The sequence below is a fragment of the Mobula hypostoma genome, chromosome Y, assembly GCF_963921235.1.
Source record: "Mobula hypostoma chromosome Y, sMobHyp1.1, whole genome shotgun sequence".
NCBI lineage: Eukaryota > Metazoa > Chordata > Chondrichthyes > Myliobatiformes > Myliobatidae > Mobula > Mobula hypostoma.
In genome coordinates, this window is record NC_086130.1 from 2,401,053 (window position 1) to 2,422,014 (window position 20,962).

Consider the following 20,962-nt stretch of genomic DNA (forward strand, 5'->3'; position numbering starts at 1 on the left):
AACAGATCAAAGCAAGACAGTTGTCTATATGGACTAGTATTCTTTAAATAAGGTCCCACATGGCAGTTTGATCTGAAAGGTTAGGACATATGGCATTCAGAGGGAACTAGCTAATAAATTCAGAATGGACTTAATAATGATGGTTGAAGATTGATCCTCCAACTAAAGGACTGTGACTAGTGGTCAATGTTGACTACACTGACCCCACGGTCAATTTTAGGACCTCTGTTATTGCTTATTTATGGAAATACTTTAGATATGTATGTGATATACGTCCTATGATTTACAACTTGGTTCCAGAGGAACACTGTTTCACTTAGCTATATTCATGTGTAGGGATGAATGACAATACATTTGAACTTGAACTTGGGGTCTTGTTAAGAGTGAAACAGGTTACAATGAATTGCAAAGAGATTCTGCTCAATTGGGGAGATGGGCTGAGGAATGACAAATGGATTTCATTTCGTAAGGTGTTGCATTTTGTGCAATCAAACCAGGGCATTGAATGGCAAGCCACTGATGACTACGTGGAACAGTGAGACCTGGAAGTACAAGTGCACAGTCTGTTGTAAGTTTACAGGGTGATAAAAAAAGCATTTTGCATGCCAGCCAGCATTAGTCAAAGCATCACATTTTAAGCAAAGGGACATTATGTTGCAATTACTCAAGTTGCTCATAAGGCTGCATTTGGGAGTACTGTGTATGGAAGGAAAATGCTAGAAGAATTATGGGTGAATGTGGGGCTAACATGAAGAAGTTTGTAGTTAAAAATAATCAGTTGAACCAAAACACCTGTTTTTTTTTGTTGTATTACTCTACATCCATTGTTTCTACATTCTTCCCCAGCAACAGCACAACATAACCTATGATTAATAAGTTGCACAGAATCAAATTACTACTCTCCAACACCTAAATGTATGACAGCAGCAATGACTGTCAGTTCTCCTACCTCCCACAGAGTCACATATGAATTTAATTTGAAAATATATATTGTTTCCTTATAGTTGTTGAGTCAGTTTCAGATTTCTTACTAAGCAATGTTATGGAAGACTTTTACAAGGATTACAACAGTTCTGGTAGAGTTTATGCTAGCCTTCACAATAATACTACATCCCAAGATAAAGTCAAGACCTATTGTCAAAACTCTGAACAAAAAGTAAAGCTAAATGATTGCCTACTGACATTTGAAAAGAAAAATAAATCAAATAGTTACTGAACTTAAAACATTTGCCATCACTAAGATATTTTAGATATTTAATCTAAATAAAATCTATCAACATGTGCTCTAACCATCAGGCTGCAGATGTCTAATTAATATTCTATCAGAAACTTCTTATATAGATCTTTAGAACTCACAGGACATATGTGATACAGTTTAGCATGTTACAAGGGAAAATACCTCTGTTTTAACATTTGGTTTCAATGCTGCATTAATTGCAGTCATTAAATACAAAGTTAATTACAGCACAAATATAAGTCTTCCAGAATCAAAATCAGGTTTAATATCACTGATGTATATCACAAAATCATTGATACATGGTACTTGACTAAACAGCTAAAAACAAATATATAATTGTTATACGGTTATATGCAAATCTTTTAAAAGTTAAACAAAATTAAATGCAAAAAAAAAAGGAAAAAAAGTAGTGAGATAGTGTTCATGGGTACAAATGTCTATTCAGAAAACTAATGACAGAGGGGAAGTTGTCCCTGAACCACTGAGTCTGTGAATTTCGGCTCCTGTACCTCCTCTCTGATGGTACCTATGAGAAGACATCATATCCTGGGTGATGGGAAACCTTGATGATGGATGTCCCCTTGAGACATTACTCCCTAAATTAGTCCTGGAATCTGGGGAGGCTAGTGTCCATGATGAGTTTACCACTCTCTGTAACTGATTTTAATCTTCTGCAGTGACCACCCTCCCATCCCTCCAATTCCAGACAGTGATGCAGTCAGTTAGAATGCTCTCCACAGTACATCTGTAAGAAATTTGTGAGTGAATTTGGTGGCATAATCTCCTCGAATTCCTAATGAAGTATAGCTACTGTCATCCCTCCTTTGTAGTTGCATCAATATGTTGGATCCAAGACAGATCCTCATGGATATTGACATCCAGGAATTTGAATCTGTTCACCAATTCCACTTCTGATTCCTCATGGAGAACTGGTGGGTGTTCCTCGTTTTACCCATTCTGAAGTCTACAATCAATTCTTTGATCTTACAGATGTTGAGTGCAAGTTTGTTGCTGTGACACCACTCAATCAGCTGATCCATCTTGCACCTGTACATCTTTTCCTGAACATCTGAAATTATGCCAACAATAGTTGTGTCATCAGCACATTTATAGATGTCATTTGAGTTGCTTCTAACTACAGAGTCATGGGTGCAGAGGGAGTAAAGCAGTGGACTAAATATGCATCCTTGAGATGTGCTAGTATTGATTATCAGTGAGGTAGAAATATTATTTCCGATCTGCACAGATTGTGATAAGGAAGTTGAGGATTCAGTTGCAGAGGGAGGTACGGAGGCTCAGGCATTTAAGATATGATTGTGTTAAATGCTGAGCTGTAATCAATTAGCAGCAGTCTGATGTAAGTATTAGTACTGTTGAAGTGAAGAGCCAATGTCTTAATGCACAAAGCACTGAATGACAAGCATGAAGCCAAAAAAGAGCACAAAGATGCAGGTAGATATACACAAATTAATCAAATACTAAGTCATTTTGTTGTACATCTATCTCCATTCTAATTCCCATAAAAAAAAGTCTAAAGAGTAGACGGCTGGCAGTGGATGGCATGATAATGTAGTTATTAGCGGAACACTTTACAGCTCCATGGTCACTGATCGGGCTTCAATTCCTTGTGCAGTCTGTAAGGAGTTTGTAAGTTCACCTCATACTGCACGGTTTTCTTCCAGGTGTGCCGGCTTCCTATTACATTCCAAAGACGTATGTGTTAGGGTTAATAAATTGTGTGCATACTATGTTGGCACTCTAACTACAGCAGCACTTGCAGGCTGTCCCCAATATATAATTGAATTGTGCTGGTTGTTGACTCAAGACAATGCATTTTATCATTTGTTTTGATATACATCAAAATAAAGTTAATCTTAGGTTTATTAGTAGAATATATACAAGAGTTAAAAAGGTTATCAAATATGGATTAAGCATTACACCTAACTTTTAATTCAGAATTTTAGATTAAGGTCTGAGACTTCCATGACCTTGGAATAGTATTTCTGGCTCAAGGGCAATAAAATGCCTAAATTCAACAATATAAACAGTATCACTATGGAACTTCAGCAATTTCAATAATTATTTTGCCCCTTGCTAAAGTACTCTTAAGCATTTGTTTATTTGAACCCCTGCTAATAAAATCTATCACTAGTTCCATACTTACCATTTCAACTTATCATTTGCCCCTGACGAGAAAGTTGAACTCTTGATAACTTCTCCCATTTCCTCACGGCAAAAACTAAAATTGTTGATTGTCCACATATAGGAGAATTTCACGACTTTTATCTAGCAATCGGCAAATTTAGAAAGACAAAGAATAAAAGAAAATTGCGATTACACAATTAAAAAGTTGATTCTTGCTTAATTACAAACATGTATACCTAAGACCAGCTTATATTTCAAGTTAAACTTCCTAATGAGTGTGCCTCAGAAAAAGTTAATAGATTAATTTACTGTTTAAAATTCCAACACTATGGCAGAACATAATTAATATAATAAGCTCCTCCACAAAGTAACAATACAACATCTAGATCACAGTACCATTGAGCTTATTACTGAACATATATTTGTTACTTTGGATTTTGAAGAACTCTAAAGGAAGTTATTTCAAAAAAATCTAGAGGCAATAATCTGTAACAGTTATCAGCTTCTGTTGTGTATTTAATATTTCAGAAATGTTCCAGTAATTTTGTAAATATGGTGTTCATCAAGCTGTCTTTGTTTAAAAATTCATTACAGATCATAAGTAAAAATAAATGAACTGCCTATGTCATGACACTACCAAGTGATGGGGTGTATGAGGTGTCTAGGGAGGGGTAGCACCTCTGTTGGGGGGGGGCCTGCCGTGCCCTTTATCAGGGCAGCTCGTCCACCTTTTGTCTCCACCTGGTGCTCAGCTCTCACCTGTGGCTCCAAGTAGCTGTATCACGCGCAATGGCCGCACCTCAATAAACTGTCTCGGCAGACGGGCCAAACCAGTTGAGGGTAGCCGACGGGTCTTCAACCCTCAGTGAGGTAGGGGATCTGTCTATCCCAGCGTGTGAAGTCTGGCCAAGGTGGATTGAGTGGGGAAGACCAATTAATGGTCTAACGGTCAAGAAGGCAGACCAACAGGCGTTGTGGAGTGCTAAGAGCACGACAAGACACTTAGATGTCCTGGTCATCCACTGCAGCAGGAGAGTACCAGCTGATAATAATTATAATAAAAGAGCAGAAATGGCTGGCTAGTTTGGAAAGATTAACGTATTTGATTACATAGTGTACAATCATTGCTTGTGCATACTAAGCTAATTGAACAGTATTTTGAAGTAAATAGCCAGTGAGAAACAAATTTTGCCTGAGTGCATTAGATTTAAAGGAGTTTAACTGTTCCAACCAAACCAAAGGCAACATATGAATATTTAGAACCAGAATGCTTTAGATTTCATAAACAGAATCAAAAGGAAGGGGAATCCATTGAAGTGTATGTGGCTGAATTAAAGAGTTGGTCAGAACATTGATAGTTCAATCATAGTCATAGTCATAGTCATACTTCATTGTTCCCGGGGAAAATTGGTTTTCGTTACATTTGCACCATAAATAATAAATAATAATAAAACCATAAATAGTTAAATAGTAATATGTAAATTATGCCAGTAAATTATGAAATAAATCCAGGACCAGCCTATTGGCTCAGGGTGTCTGACCCTCCAAGGGAGGAGTTGTAAAGTTTGATGGCCACAGACAGGAATGACTTCCTATGACACTCTGTGCTGCATCTCGGTGGAATGAGTCTCTGGCTGAATGTACTCCTGTGCCCACCCAGTACATTATGTAGTGGATGGGAGACACTGACCAAGATGGCATGCAACTTGGACAGCATCCTCTTTTCAGACACCACTGTCAGAGAGTCCAGTTCCATCCCCACAACATCACTGGCCTTACGAATGAGTTTGTTGATTCTGTTGGTGTCTGCTACCCTCAGCCTGCTGTCCCAGCACACAACAGCAAACATGATAGCACTGGCCACCACAGACTCACAGAACATCCTCAGCATCGTCCGGCAGATGTTAAAGGACCTCAGTCTCCTCAGGAAATAGAGACGGCTCTGACCCTTCTTATAGACAGCCTCAGTGTTCTTTGACCAGTCCAGTTTATTGTGAATTCGTAACCCCAGGTATTTGTTATCCTCCACCATGTCCACACTGACCCCCTGGATGGAAACAGGGGTCACCGGTACCTTAGCTCTCCTCAGGTCTACCACCAGCTCTTAATACACTGAGATTGTTTAGTTTGTCGAATTTTAAAAGCAAGTGTTCAAAACCAGCTCCTAACTGAAGAACAATTTATATTTCAAAGAGCCCTGAAACAGCTGTACCAACAGAAACAGCAGGCAGAGAATCAATTGTGTTGCAGTCAGTAATAAAAGTGAGTATGAACAAAATTTCAATGTATACATAGAACCTGTCTGGCTGAACAAACTGTGTTACCGTTATAGAAAAGTTATGGAACTAGGTGATGATAACAGATATTTGAACAGCAGTGAATCAAGCATCAGAAGCTAGACAAGGAGTAACTTACTCAACTTGGCAAGTGTGCATTAAAAAGCAGCACTTCACAGAAGTTTCAGTATTTGAACAGCAGCAAATTAGAGATCAGGATACTTTAATAAGTGCAAATTAAAATAAGGCAGGAAAATAAAGCAGACTGTATGGGCTTTAGCTCTTCAAGGTTTCAGCATAATGTTCAGCAAGATAAGACAAAAAGTTATAGGCAGATATTTTTTTCTGTTTATTTATTGCTTCCTTTATAATTGCATAATACAAACAGTATGGATGCTAGGCAGGAAAGTTAAATGCTCTTGTGGAAGTGGGATCAGTAAGAAGGGCATCCATTTGAAGTTTTCAACACTCTAGGTTAAGGAGTTGGAACCAGAACTGGATGAACTGTAGATCATTTGGGAGGATGAGGGCATGATAGACAGGACGTATAGAGAGGTAGTTACACCCTAGGTGTAGGACACAGGAAACTGGGTGATATGAAGAAAGGAGCAAGAGGTTTGACAGCCAGTGCTCCTGTGGCCATCAGCCTTATCTAACCTTTGGATACTGATAGGGGGAATAATCTAGCAGAGGGAAGTCATAGTAGTCAGGTCTCAGGCACTGTGTCTGCCTCTGTGGCTCAGAGGAGAACAAAAGAAAAGAGGCCACCTGTGCCAAAAAGGGAATCATTGGTTTGGAAAACAGAAAGGATGTTTTGTGGATAAAAACAAGATTTCCAGATGGTATGTTGCCTCTTGGGTGCTAGGGTCTGGAACATGTCAGATCAAGTCCTTAGCATTTTTAAATGGGACGGTGAACAGCCAGAAGTTGTGATCTGTGTAGCTAGCAATGACGATATTCTGCCACACACATCAAAGTTGCTGGTGAATGCAGCAGGCCAGGCAGCATCTCTAGGAAGAGGTGCAGTCGACGTTTCAGGCCAAGACCCTTCGTCAGGACTAACTGAAGGAAGAGTGAGTAAGGGATTTGAAAGTTGGAGGGGGAGGGGGAGATCCAAAATGATAGGAGAAGACAAGAGGGGGAGGGATGGAGCCAAGAGCTGGACAGGTGATTGGCAAAAGGGATATGAGAGGATCATGGGACAGGAGGTCCGGGGAGAAAGACAAGGGAGGGGGGATCCAGAGGATGGGCAAGGGGTATATTCAGAGGGACAGAGGGAGAAAAAGGAGAGTGAGAGAAAGAATGTGTGTATAAAAATAAGTAACAGTTGGGGTACGATGGGGAGGTGGGGCCTTAGCGGAAGTTAGAGAAGTCGATGTTCATGCCATCAGGTTGGAGGCTACCCAAACGGAATATAAGGTGTTGTTCCTCTAACCTGAGTGTGGCTTCATCTTTACAGTAGAGGAGGCAGTGGATAGACATGTCAGAATGGGAATGGGATGTGGAATTAAAATGTGTGGCCACTGGGAGATCCTGCTTTCTCTGGCGGACAGAGCGTAGGTGTTCAGCAAAGCGGTCTCCCAGTCTGCGTCGGGTCTCACCAATATATAAAAGGCCACATCGGGAGCACCGGACGCAGTATATCACCCCAGTCGACTCACAGGTGAAGTGATGCCTCACCTGGAAGGATTGTTTGGGGCCCTGAATGGTGGTAAGGGAGGAAGTGTAAGGACATGCGTAGCACTTGTTCCGCTTACACGGATAAGTGCCAGGAGGGAGATCAGTGGGGAGGGATGCGGGGGACGAATGGACAAGGGAGTTGTGTAGGGAGCGATCCCTGCGGAAAGCGGGGTGGGGGGAGGGAACGATGTGCTTAGTGGTGGGATCCCGTTGGAGGTGGCGGAAGTTACGGAGAGTAATATGTTGGACCCGGAGGCTGGTGGGGTGGTAGGTGTGGACAAGGGGAACCCTATTCCTAGTGGGATGGCTGGAGGATGGAGTGAGAGCAGATGTACGTGAAATGGGGGAGATGCGTTTAAGAGCAGAGTCGATAGTGGAGGAAGGGAAGCCACTTTCTTTAAAAACGGAGGACATCTCCCTCGTCCTGGAATGAAAAACCTAATCCTGAGAGCAGATGCAGTGGAGACGAAGGAATTGCGAGAAGGGGATGGCTCACCACCATTCAGGGCCCCAGACAGTCCTTCCAGGTGAGGCAACACTTCACCTGTGAGTCGGCTGGGGTGATATACTGTGTCCGGTGTTCCCGATGTGGCCTTCTATACATTGGCGAGATCTGACGCAGACTGGTAGATCGTTTCGCTGAATACCTACGCTCTGTCTGCCAGAGAAAGCAGGATCTCCCAGTGTCCACACATTTTAATCCAACGTCCCATTCCCATTCTGATATGTCTATCCAAGGCCTCCTCTACTGTAAAGATGAAGCCACACTCAGGTTGGAGGAACAACACCTTATATTCTGTCTGGGTAGCCTCCAACCTGATGCCATGAATATTGACTTCTCTAATTTCCGCTAAGGCCCCACTTCCCCCTCGTACCCCATGCTTTATTTATTTATATACACACATTCTTTCTCTCACTCTTTTTCTCACTCTCCTTTTTCTCCCTCTGTCCCTCTGACTATACCCCTTGCCCATCCTCTGGGTTCCCCCCCACCTTGTCTTTCTTCCCGGACTGCCTGTCCCATGATCCTCTCGTATCCCCTTTTGCCTATCACCTGTCCAGCTCTTGGCTCCATCCCTCCCCCTCCTGTCTTCTCCTATCATTTTGGATCTCCCCCTCCCCTTCCCACTTTCAAATCCCTTACTCACTCTTCCTTCAGTTAGTCCTGACAAAGGGTCTCTGCCCGAAACATCGACTGCACCTCTTCCTAGAGATGCTGCCTGGCCTGCTGCGTTCACCAGCAACTTTGATGTGTGTTGAAAAATAGCAAAATTTCTGTTTCCTGAGAATGTAAATACTTCACTTCCTGAAAGCTACAAGGCATTCTCACAGAAAGAATAACATTGAATGACAACTACCGAATCAGATACAAGGTTGATGTTACATTTTAGGCTGGATGCTCAATATAATGATTAAAGATTTGGGCCATAATCATAAAAACCAAGATTGAGGCTAGTATTCAGTCCAGAGGAGTTCTAATTTATAGATACTAAATATTATACCATCAGCATCTTTTTAATATTCATCACTAAAATTTAGCTTGATTCAATCATTTTCTGAAGGAAAGTTCTGACAAATCAAAGACAACTTTAGATATCAGCCTCACCAAGTTGATGGTATCTCAACAGAATGTGTTTGGGACGTGGGACACTGGGGTGTCATCTCATTGTCTGTTTCCACTAGAGCAGGCAGCTCATCTTCTCCTATGACTGCCCGCCTCGATGTCGAAGGTCGAGGTTCGTCGTTTGCTGTGGCTGATGTGGAAGGCTTGCTTGACTGCTGAGCATCTCGCATTTTTCTATCACATAGTTCTTTAATAAGGACTCAAACCATCCTGCAAATATCTCCTAAACCGACATACCTTTTCAAAATTAAAGTCGTTTTTTATCATTACTCATTCATTTGTTTGTAACTACAAACATTTGTATTTTCTAGTTGAAGTTAAAGGTTGATAGTTAAGTTTCAGTATAGCAAAGGTAAATTCATTGTCTATGGTTTATTGCGGCCTGCGATGACGTCACCTCCAGCTTCACCGCGTCTTGGTTCAGAGAAGGTGTGAAGGTGGGTACCATGCGTCCAGCATGATCATGAAGAGCTCCGTATCTACCCACAAAGAAACATTATAGAAGCAACACCGTAATTCATATGAATGCATTTGAAATAAGAATATTAATGCGGTTCCTGTTAAGGAAGCGGCGGTTGGGGTGGGGCACGTGCCGGCTTTTCAATTTCAAATGCGGGGTGGGCTCGAGCCCGATGGTGGTTTGATGGGACCCCCCCCCACCCGCTACTCGGGGTGGCTGGAGACACTCGCTAAAAGAAGAGAGTGCGGGTGGTCTCCAGAATGAAACAGGCGCTGTATATGTTTGTATTTTTTTATCAACAGTTTTCACCATATGACATTAATGTGGAAGAGTGATCTCCACATTAAATGGTTAACCTTACTATGACTCTGTCTTCATTGGCTCCAGTTTAACTTGGTGATTAGTCAGAGTTTCAACACTCTGCACAAGAAAAGGCATAATCATTAGAGGTCACGAAAAGTGGTAAAATGGCTTCACAATCAAGCATCAAATCGCTTGCACTCAGCGCCAAGATCAGTAGGACGTCAACAAGTGTGGCTGCCCTTGCAACAGCTAAAGCAGAAGCCACCAAGGTGTGAGCATCATACGCTAACCAAGAAGCAAAACTGAAAAAGGAAACAGCTAACAGAGAAGCAGAAAAACAGAAGGAAAAGGCAAGGATAGATACAACATTAGAAGTGCTGACACTACAACGAGAAGCTGATGCGGCCGCAGTGGAAGAACAAATGTTGGAAAACGGTAAAGAAATGCACGTTCTAGACAAAACAGGAAAATCTATGACAGGAAGGGCCAAATTGGAACGCACCAGAGAATATGTCCAATCTCAAATTGACCTGCAGATTCATTCTCCCTCTCCATACTTGCCTGTTGGCATCCCATCTCATGTGAAATCACAGGGAAACTTCGTTGCATCGCGTCCACCTGGGGAAGACAACTCACAATTGCAACCTTGCCACAAACTCAAGTATGAAAGGGCTGACTACAAATACTTCCCGACACCAAACTTACCAGATCCGGCGAGGTCAGAGACAAAGGCTGAAATCAGAACATCAAATCACATCATGAACGTACACGCTGAGTCATATGTCCCCCAACATATTCCCTCAGCTAGCACGCCACCTGCAGCAGAACCCTTGGCACAGTATTTAGCGTGATGAGACCTCGTCAGTTCAGGACTGTACCAGTTTGACGATAAGCCTGAAAATGACCGTGGGTGATACTCCTCATCCACCAGTGCCACCGGTGGAGTTCAGCTCACAGCAACCAGAGTTGGACCTTATGACTAAATGGCTGGGAAAGGAATCAAGTGAACAGGTGAAACGCATACGCTCAGCGTACGTCAACAACCCCAAGCTAGCCTTACACAAAGCATGGGAGAGACTTCGGGACTGCTATGCGGCCCCTGAAATTATTGAGAAGGCGCTATTTCAATGGCTGGACAATTTTCCTAGGGTGTCAGCCAAGGGCCACACTGAATTATGAGAACTCGGAGATTTACTCATGGAGATTCAAGGTGCTAAAGAAGACGGCTCTTTAACTGGCCTGTGGTATCTGGATACCTCACGCGGAGTTGGACCAATTCTGGCCAAGCTTCCATCTGGGCTGCAGGAAAGATGGGTGTCTATTGGCTCAGAGTACAAGGAAGAGAACGGTGGTCGATTCCCTCCCTTTGAGTATTTTAGTAGGTTTGAGTGCAAGGAGGTGAAGAGGCGAAAAGACCCTAGCTTCATGAATCAGGGCAGTACCACAACTCACACCAACCCAGTCAAACCCATTTCGAACAATTTTGTCATCAATAAACCCGTCTCAGTGCATAAAACCGAAGTCTCCGCAGTCAACGATGACCCTAGCAAGAATTATTCATTGCACAACAAACCCCACACCCTCAAAAATGCGGAATGTTTCAAAACAAACCCTTTGATGAAAGAAAGGCCCTTCTCAAGGAAAAAAGAATATGTTTTAAGTGCTGTTCCTCTACCTCCCACCTCGCTAAACAGTGTACGTTCCCCGTAAAGTGCTCAGAATGTAACAGCGCTAATCACGATGGAGCCATTCATCCCGGCCCGTCACCGCAAACTGCCAAGGTTCCTCCGCTCCCACAAGAGGAAGGCAGGGAGGGACAGCATCACTTTGATACAACTATTGTCAGCTCGAGCTGCACAGAAATTTGCAGTCCAGGTCAGTCAAGTTGTTTGTGCTCAAAGATCTACCTCACTAAGGTATACGCTAACGAAGACAAAGACAAGGCCGTCAAAGCCTATGTAATTCTGGACGACTAGAGCAACTGCTCACTAGTGAGACCAGAGTTCTTCGAGTTGTTCAGAGTAAAGGGTAATCCATTCCCATACTACCTCAGAACTTGCTCTGGCATCGCAGAAACATATCGCAGGGAGGCAGAAGGCTTCCAGCTCGAGTTGCTGGATGGTAAAGTCGTCATCAGTCTCCCTCCACTCTTAGAGTGCAATGAGATAACCGATTCGAGATTCCGATGCCAAGCACAGTGCTACACCAGCCCCATCTCCACCACATTGCCATACACGTCCCAGAAATGGATCCGGAAGCAGAAATACTCCTGCTACTTGAAAGAGACATTCTTAGTGTGCACAAAGTCAGGCAGTGGGTCAATGGACCACGTAACGCCCTCTTCATCCAACGTCTGGATCTGGGCTGGGTGGTGATAGGAGAGGTGCGCCCTGGCAACGTACACAAACTGACAGTTAACACACTCAAGACTAACGTGCTAGAGAGAGGCTGCCATTCAATTTCTCAGCCTTCCACAAGTGTTATGTGTATCAAGGAAGCACAACAAAGGCATGAACATAGTAAAGTAACTGAGAAGACGCTGGGATAGTCAGTCTTCGCTCAAACGAAGCACGATAACAAACTTGCTCCGTTGGTGGAAGACGCTATCTTATTAAAAATAATGGACACAGAGGTGTTTAGAGATGAAGCGAACAACTGGGTCACCCCACTACCGTTCAGAGAACCATGCCAGCGCTTGCCAAACAACAAAGAGCAGGCAGTCAACCGGTTCACATCTTTACAACGAACCCTGAAAAGGAAACCTGAGACCAGTTATAGGGGTTGTTCTACTTCTACCTAAAGACTGATCTAGAGACTAAAGTTCTGTACCATGTTTATAGCGACCTTACAAAGAACAGGCAGGGAGTGTGTTGCCCTTAAGGCATTTATTTGACTTTGTTGGGTCTACGCTTTAAATGATTTGTTTGTAATTATTTTCTGGTTAAAGGTTGATAATTATGTTACAGTTTAACAAAGGTAAATTCATTCTCTATGGTATATTGCGGCATATACCGGTTTCGCCATGTCTTATGTGTAACCTCCGGTTCGGGAAGGTGTGAAGGTGGGTGCCATGCGTCCAGCATGATCGTGAAGAGTTCCCTGTCTACCCACAAAGAAACATTATAGAAGCAACGCCGTAAGTTCATAAGAATGTATTTGAAGTAAAAATATTAACGCGGTTTCTGTTAAGGAAGCAGCAGTTGGGGCGGTGCACGCGCCGGCTTTTCAATTTCAAATGCGGGGTGGGCTCGAGCCCGATGGTGGTTTGATGGGACCCTCCCCCCCCTCGCCCGCTACTCGGGGTGGCTGGAGACACTCACTAAAAGAAGAGAGCGCGGGTGGTCTCCAGAATGAAACAGATGCTGCATATGTCTGTATTTTTTTTATCACCATATTATAGTTTTTACCATACAATGTTAATGTGGAAGAGTGAACAGTAAATGGTTAACCTTACTATGACTCTGTCTTCATTGGCTCCGGTTTAACTTGGTGTTTAGCCAGAGTTTCAACACCCTGCACGACAACACTACACAGATATCATTTTTGCGCAAGAGACGCATATTCGTAAAGAAGATGAAAGCATCTTTTTTAAATTCTGGAAGGGACCCTTATTTCATTCTTTACCAGTAAATAAAACAGGAGGGGTATCTATTTTTATTAATTCTAAAATCCCTTTTGTTCATTTTAATACTGTTACTGATTTAATTGGAAGAGGTACCAACTAGAGAAGGGGCAGTGTTGGATTTCCTGTTAGGGAATGAGATAGGTCAGGTGACGGAGGTATGTGTTGGGGAGCACTTCGGGTCCAGTGATCAAAATACTATTAGTTTCAGTGTAATTATGGAGAAGGATAGGACTGGACCTAAGATTGAGACTTTTGATTGGAGAAAGGCTAACTTTGAGGAAATGCGAAACGATTTAGACGGAGTGTTGGGAAGATTTGTTTTATGGGAAGGATGTAACAGAGAAATGGAGGTCATTTAAAGGTGAAATTTTGAGGGTACAGGATCTTTATGTTCCTGTTAGGTTGAAAGGAAAGGTTAAAAGTTTGAGAGAGCCATGGTTTTCAAGGGATATTGGAAACTTGGTTTGGAAAAAGAGAGGGATTTACAATAAATATAGGCAGCTTGGAGTTAATGAGGAGCTTAAGGAATATAAAGAATGTAAAAAGAATCTTAAGGAATATAAAGAATGTAAAAAGAAATAAGAAAAGCTAAAAGAACATACAAGGCAGCTTTAGCAAGTAAGGTGAAAATAAATCCAAAGGGTTTCTACAGTTATGTTAATAGCAAAAGGATAGTGAGGGATAAAATTGGTCCCTTACAGAATCAAAGTGGACGGCTATGTGCAGAGCCAAGAAAGACGGGGGAGATTTTGAACAATTTCTTTTCTTCGGTATTCACTAAGGAGAAGGATATTGAATTGTGTAAGGTAAAGGAAACAAGAAGGGTAGTTATGGAAAGTATAACGACTAAAGAAGAGGAAGTACTGGCGCTTTTAAGGAATCTAAAAGTGGATAAGTCTCCAGGTCCAGACAAGATATTCCCTAGGACCTTGAGGGAAGTTAGTTCGGAAATAGCAGGGGCTCTGACAGAAATATTTCAAACGTCATTAGAAACGGGGATGGTGCCGGAGGATTGGCGATTTGCTCATTTGGTTCCATTGTTTAAAAAGGGTTCCAAGAGTAAACTTAGCAATTATCGGCCTGTGAGTTTGACTTCAGTGGTGGGTAAATTGATGGAAAGTATTCTTAGAGATGGTATATATAATTATCTGGATAGACAGGGTCTGATTAGGAACAGTCAACATGGATTTGTGCGTCGAAGGTCATGTTTGAATAATCTTATTGAATTTTTTGACGAGGTTACTAGGAAAGTTGATGAGGGTAAAGTGGTGGATTTTTTCTATATGAACTTCAGTAAGGCCTTTGACAAGGTTCCACACGGAAGGTTAGTTAGGAAGGTTCAATCGTTAGGCATTAATATGAAAGTAGTAAAATGGATTCAGCAGTGGCTGGATGGGAGATGCCAGAGAGTAGTGGTGGATAACTGTGTGTCAGATTGGAGAACGGTGTGCAATGGTGTGTCTCAGGGATCTGTACTGGGTCCAATGTTGTTTGTCATATACATTAATGGTCTGGATGATGGGGTGGTAAATTGGATGAGTTGGATTAGTAGGTATGCAGATGATACTAAGATAGGTGGCGTTGTGGATAATGAAGTAGGTTTTCAAAGCTTGCAGAGAGATTCAGGCCAGTTAGAAGAATGGGCTGAAAGATGGCAGGTACAGTTTAATGCTAGAAAATGTGAGGTGGTACATTTTGGTAGAACTCATCAAAATAGGACAAACATTGTAAATGGTAGGGCATTGAAGAATGCTGTAGAACAGAGGGATCTAGGAATAATGGTGCATAGTTCCCTGAAAGTGGAATCTCATGTGGATGGGGTGGTGAAGAAAGCTTTTGGTATGCTGGCCTTTATTAATCAGAGCATTGACTATAGGAGTTGGGATGTAATATTGAAATTGTATAAGGCATTGGTAAGGCCAAATTTGGAGTACAGGTTTCCCCCGCTATCTGAAGGTAGAGCGTTCTTATGAAACAGTTCGTAAGCCGAAATGTTGTGAAGTGAAGAAGCAATTACCATTTATTTATGTGGGAAAATTTTGTGAGCGTTCACAGACCCAAAAATAACTTACCAAATCATGCCAAATAACACATAAAACCTAAATAAAGTAGAAATACTTTTCCACAATCATTGCTGAACTGTTCTCCACAGTGAAAATCTCACGCAAGTGCTGTCCGCAGAAAATCTCACGCAAGCGATGTTGGCAAGAACACTCTCTCCAGTAACCTTTAAACTATGAAGCTGCCAAATCATACCAAATAACACGTAAAAATACACAGCCTATATAAAGTAGAAATAATGTATGTACAGTGTAGTATCACTTACGGGAATCGGGAAGATAGCTTGCCGAGCAAACTGATGATGGTGTGTTACACTGAGTCGTCGCAGGTTGGGTGGTGCATTGGCCCCCCCACCCTCCGGGCCGCTGAGCGATACATTGCTGCGAAGAACGCAGGAGTCAAGCGGTAGCCAGGAGGTACACAGCACATCTTTAACAAAAAGGCTGAAATAAACAAGCTAATTAATTAGGTGCCGCCCGACCAGTAATTGTCGGCCCAGATCAGCGCCAATTTCCAATTGCATCGTCTCTGATCTGGGCCGACAATTACATGTCGGCAGCACCTAATTAATTAGCATTTTTCGGCATTTTTCTTAAAGATGTGCTGCGTGCGTCCCGGCTACCGTTGCATTTTCCGCGAATCGGTATCTGTCTGTGGCCTGGGTGTTGGGGTCTTGGGACACTAGGGTGTCATCTCATTGTCTGTTTCCATTAGAGCAGGCAGCTCATCTTCTCCTATGACTTCCCGCCTTGATGTCGAAGGTCGAGGTTCATCGTCTGCTGTGGCTGATGTGGAAGGCTTGCTTGACTGCTGAGCCTCACACATTTTTCTATCACATAGTTCTTTAATAAGGACTCAAACCATCCTGCAAATATCTCCTAAACTGACATACCTTTTCAAAATTAAAGTCGTTCTTTATCACTACTCATTCAGTTTCGATTGTTATCCTTTTTTCTTCCAATTGCATCAGCTCTTCATCTGTCAGTTCTTGGTGATGGGATACCAAAACCTCTTCAACATCATGTTCGTCAGCTTCCACAAGCCAAACTCACGTTGTCCTTACTTCGTTCACCACGATCAAAACGCTTAATTATGTCTAACTTTGCTGTAAGGGTAACACCCTTACGAGCTCTTTTAGGCTTTTCCGATACCATAGAACTCATGTTGCAAACGGCTGCTCACAGGCACATGTTAAAGCAAAGCAGTTCCCAATCTGGGGGAGAGCGGCTGCACGGGGCATGCCCTGCATTTTATCGCGCACTGATTTTTTTTTGTAACAATGAAAACACCTTCTGAAAGCGTTTCGTAAAGCGAACGTTCAAAAAGCAGGGGACACCTGTATTGTGTACAGTTCTGGTCTCCGAATTATAGGAAAGATGAAATTGACAGAGTACAGAGGAGGTTTACTAAAATGTTGCCTGGGTTTCATCACCTAAGTTACAGAGAAAGGTTGAACAAGTTAGGTCTTTATACTTTGGAGCGTAGAAGGTTGAGAGGGGACTTGATAGAGGTGTTTAAAATTATGAGGGAGATTGATAGAGTTGATGTGGATAGGCTTTTTCCATTGAGAGTGGAGGAGATTCAAACAAGAGGACTTGAGTTGAGAGTTAAAGGGCAAAAGTTTAGGGGTAACATGAGGGGGAACTTCTTTACTCAGAGAGTGGCAGCTGTGTGGAACAAGCTTCCAGCAGAAGTGGTTGAGGCAGGTTCGATGTTGTCATTTAAAGTTAAATTGGACAGCTATATGGACAGGAAAGGAATGGAGGGTTATGGACCGAGTGCAGGTCGGTGGGACTAGGTGAGAGTAGGAGTTCAGCACAGACTAGAAGGGCCAAGATGGCCTGGTTCAGCGCTGTAATTGTTATATGGTTATATGTTATATAATTTTATATATTTAATTGTTACTAGTTTGTTGTGTGGTCAGAAGGTGGCTTTAGTTTGTGTAAATGCACCTAATACAGACAGCCGATTTTTTTAAGAAGCTATTTTCTGTATTGCCGAATTTAAATGAATATAAGTTGATTATGGGCGGTGACTTTAACTGTTGTCTTAACCCATTGATTGGTAGATCGTCCACCAATCCGTCACTTCCTAATAAAGCTGCGACTTGTATTAATTCTTTTTTATTAGAATACGGTTTGGTTGATAGTTGGAGATTAAATTTCATATAGAAAAAGATTTTGCTTTTTTTTCATATGTATACCATAAACAGTCAAGAATTGATTATTTTTTCTTGGATACGCGATTGGTGCCCTCTGTTGTTGAGTGTGCGTATGATGTGATTGCGTTGTCAGATCATGCACCTATGAAACTAACTTTGGAATTTTCTGATAATATTTACAGACCTCAGTGGAGATTTAACAATTCATTGTTGCAAGATTCAACTTTTGTAAATTTTATTAACGAACAAATTCCTCTATTTTTTGAATTGAATACAACAGAGGGAATATCACATTTGGTTATTTGGGATCCGATGACATCTTTTCTTAGAGGACAGATAAGTTCATATTCAGTAGGTTCAAGAAGGAAGAATAAGGTGGAACTTTTACTGATTACTAATAGGATTAAAGAAATAGATAAACTCTATTCAGTAACGTCTAGTGAAGATCTCTTTAAGGAAAGGGTGGAACTCTAAGCACAGCATGACTTGCTTTTGACTTTTCCTATTGAACAGCAACTTCTTAAATCCAAAAGCCAATTTTCTATACACGGAGACAAATCAGGCAGATTATTAGCTAGTCAGTTAAAAGCAAGTATGGCTAGAAGACAGATCCTGAAATTATGAAGACCTGATAGAACTACAACAGTAGATCCTCATGAAATTAGTAAGACATTTATGGATTTCTACTCTAATGACAAATGACCTGACTTGGTCCAACGAAGCAGAGTTCACTGCCAAGAAGGCCCAACAGCGCCTTTACTTCCTGAGAAAACTAAAGAAATTTGGCCTGTCCCCTAGAACCTCACTAATTTTTATAGAGGCACTGTAGAAAGCATTCTTCTAGGGTGCATCACAACCTTGTATGGAAGTTGTCCTGCCTAAGACTGAAAGAAGCTGCAGAAGATCGTGAACACGGCGCAGCACATCACACAAACCAATCTTCCGTCCTTGGACTCACTTTACACCGCAGGCTGTTGGAGTAGTGCTGCCAGGATAATCAAGGACACGACCCACCCAGCCAACACACCTTTTTGTCCCTCTTCCCTCCGGGAGAAGGCTCAGGAGCTTGAAGACTCGTACAACCAGATCTGGGAACAGCTTCTTTCCAACTGTGATAAGACTGCTGAATGGATCCTGACCCGGATCTGGGCCATACCCTCCAAATATCCGGACCTGCCTCTTGGTTTTTTTGCACTACATCACTTCTCATTTTTCTATTCTCTATTTATGATTTATAATTTAAATTTTTAATATTTACTAATTTTAACTATTTTTAATATTTAATATTTGTAATACAGGGAGGGTTAAGCGCAGAATCAAATATCGCTGTGATGATTGTACGTTCTAGTACCAATTGTTTGGCGACAATAGTATAAAGTATAACCTTTGAGTCTGAATTTTCAGATAATATTACTTTTACAAATTTTTTTGCAAAAAGTGAAAATACCTAAAATTTCTATTCAAGATATGAATACATTAGATGCACCTATTAAACAAGAGGAAATAGCAAAGGCTATACCCTCTCAATCAGCTAAGGCTCCAGGATCGGATGGATATACAGTGGAATTTTATAAGACTTTTACTGCTGTGTACATACATTTATTGATGCTTCTGGACACACCTTCAGTGATGTTCCTGGAATCATCGGGTGTTTCGGGTCTTTCAACATCATACAACCTCCTCCAGGTGACCCAGCCGGGGCTGATCAGACCCTGGCTTGTGTCCAGATGGCCAGCTACTTATGACTCCACGGCTCCCCGCTTTAGAGCCACAGCCATCTTGAGACCCTCTCTGCCGCATCGCTGGTACTGTGGATGGCTCTCCTCTTCCTCTCTCCCTCGATGCCCAAAATGCTGAAGGCTCTAACTAAGGAACAGGCTATGAATCCCCTACAACCATCCTCCACTGGGAGACACCTCGCTCTCCATCCAGCCTGCTGACAGTTGCTGACCAGTCCTGCGTACTTGGAGAGCTTCCTTTCAAAGGCCTCTTCCAAGCGATCTTCCCTGGGACTGTCAGCTCCAGCAGCACCACTTGCTTAGTAGACTCAGACACTAGGACAATGTCTGGTCGCAGGGTGGTGGCTGCGATATGGTTGGGGAACTTCAGCTGCCCTTTGAGGTCCACCAACAGCTGCCAGTCCCTTGCAGAGGTCAGAATGCCTGCAGATGTTCTTTTGGCAGGTATTGGCTGCTCCCCAGCTCTGACAAAGGCAATGGTCTGCTTGGAGGGTCAGGACCACTTCGCCCACTCAACTCCTGCACTGACGGCTTCAGCGATGGTCTTCAGGACCTGATCATGCCTCCACCTGTACCGTCCCTCACCAAGTGCCCTTGCACAGTCGCTGAGGATGTGCTCCAGAGTTCCTCGCTTGGAGCACAGTGGGCACGCAGATGACTCTGCTTTGCCCCATGTGTGCAGGTTTGATGGGCCTGGAAGCACATCGTACACTGCCTGGATGAGAAATTGGATGTCCACAGATTTCAGCCAGCCATCCACGCGGTGCAGGTTGCTGGAGTGGATGTTGTGTCCTTTAAAGAGCTGTCCAAGATTTTGCCTAAGCTCTTGACTGGCTTTTCCATGACGGTTGGGATGGCTGTGCCTGCGATGCTGAACTGGAACTTGTTCTCCACCTTCCCTTTCCTCAGCACCATCAATCTTGATTTGGCAGGTTTGAAACGCATCTGGGCCCACTCCACCAGCTTCTCGAGCCCTTGCAGAATCCTCCGGCAGCCTGGGACTGATTCTGTGGTGACTGTGAGGTCATCCACGAATGCCCTGATAAGTGGTTGCCGTTGAGTGGAATTCATTCTGGGCCCTCTGCACTCTGGTTCAGCAGACTTAGTGAGCATGTTCATGGCTAGGGAGAACAGTGTCACTGAGATAGTGCACCCTGTGATGATGCCGATCTCCACCTTGTGCCAGGCTGATGTAATTGCTCCTGAAGAGACCCTCATCCTGAAGGTGGTGTAATAATCAGCGATAAGGTCTCTGATTCTGCTGGGGACGTGATATTTGGTCAGTGTGAGCTGCACCAGCTTGTGCAGAATGGAGCCATATGCATTTGCCAGGTCGAGCCACAACACTGACAGGTTGCCCTTGTTCTCTCTGGCCTCCCTGATGAGCTGTGTCACCACACCGATGTGCTCCAGACAGCCCATCATCCCTGAAATGCCACCCTTCTGGACTGATGTATCAATATAGGTGTTCTTTGCTAGACAGGTGCACAGCCGGTTAGAAACGGCACTGAAGAAGATTTTCACCTCGACACACAGCGGGGAGATGATGTGAAACTGATCTATCTGGGTGGCAATTTCCTCCTTCGGAATCCACACCCCTTCAGCCACTCTCCACTGTTCTGGTATCTTCCCCCCTTCTCCAGAAGATTCT

General features: G+C 42.9%; 1 protein-coding gene across 1 annotated transcript in view; it reads right to left on the bottom strand.

Annotated features, from left to right (window-relative positions):
* Positions 1 to 20,962, bottom strand: part of LOC134341066 (speckle-type POZ protein-like) — a 202,829-nt gene that overhangs the window by 156,988 nt on the left and 24,879 nt on the right. The window contains exon 2 of the mRNA XM_063038816.1: positions 3,402 to 3,523. Within this exon, the coding sequence (XP_062894886.1) occupies positions 3,402 to 3,523 (122 nt within the window). The remainder of the gene's footprint in view (positions 1 to 3,401; positions 3,524 to 20,962) is intronic.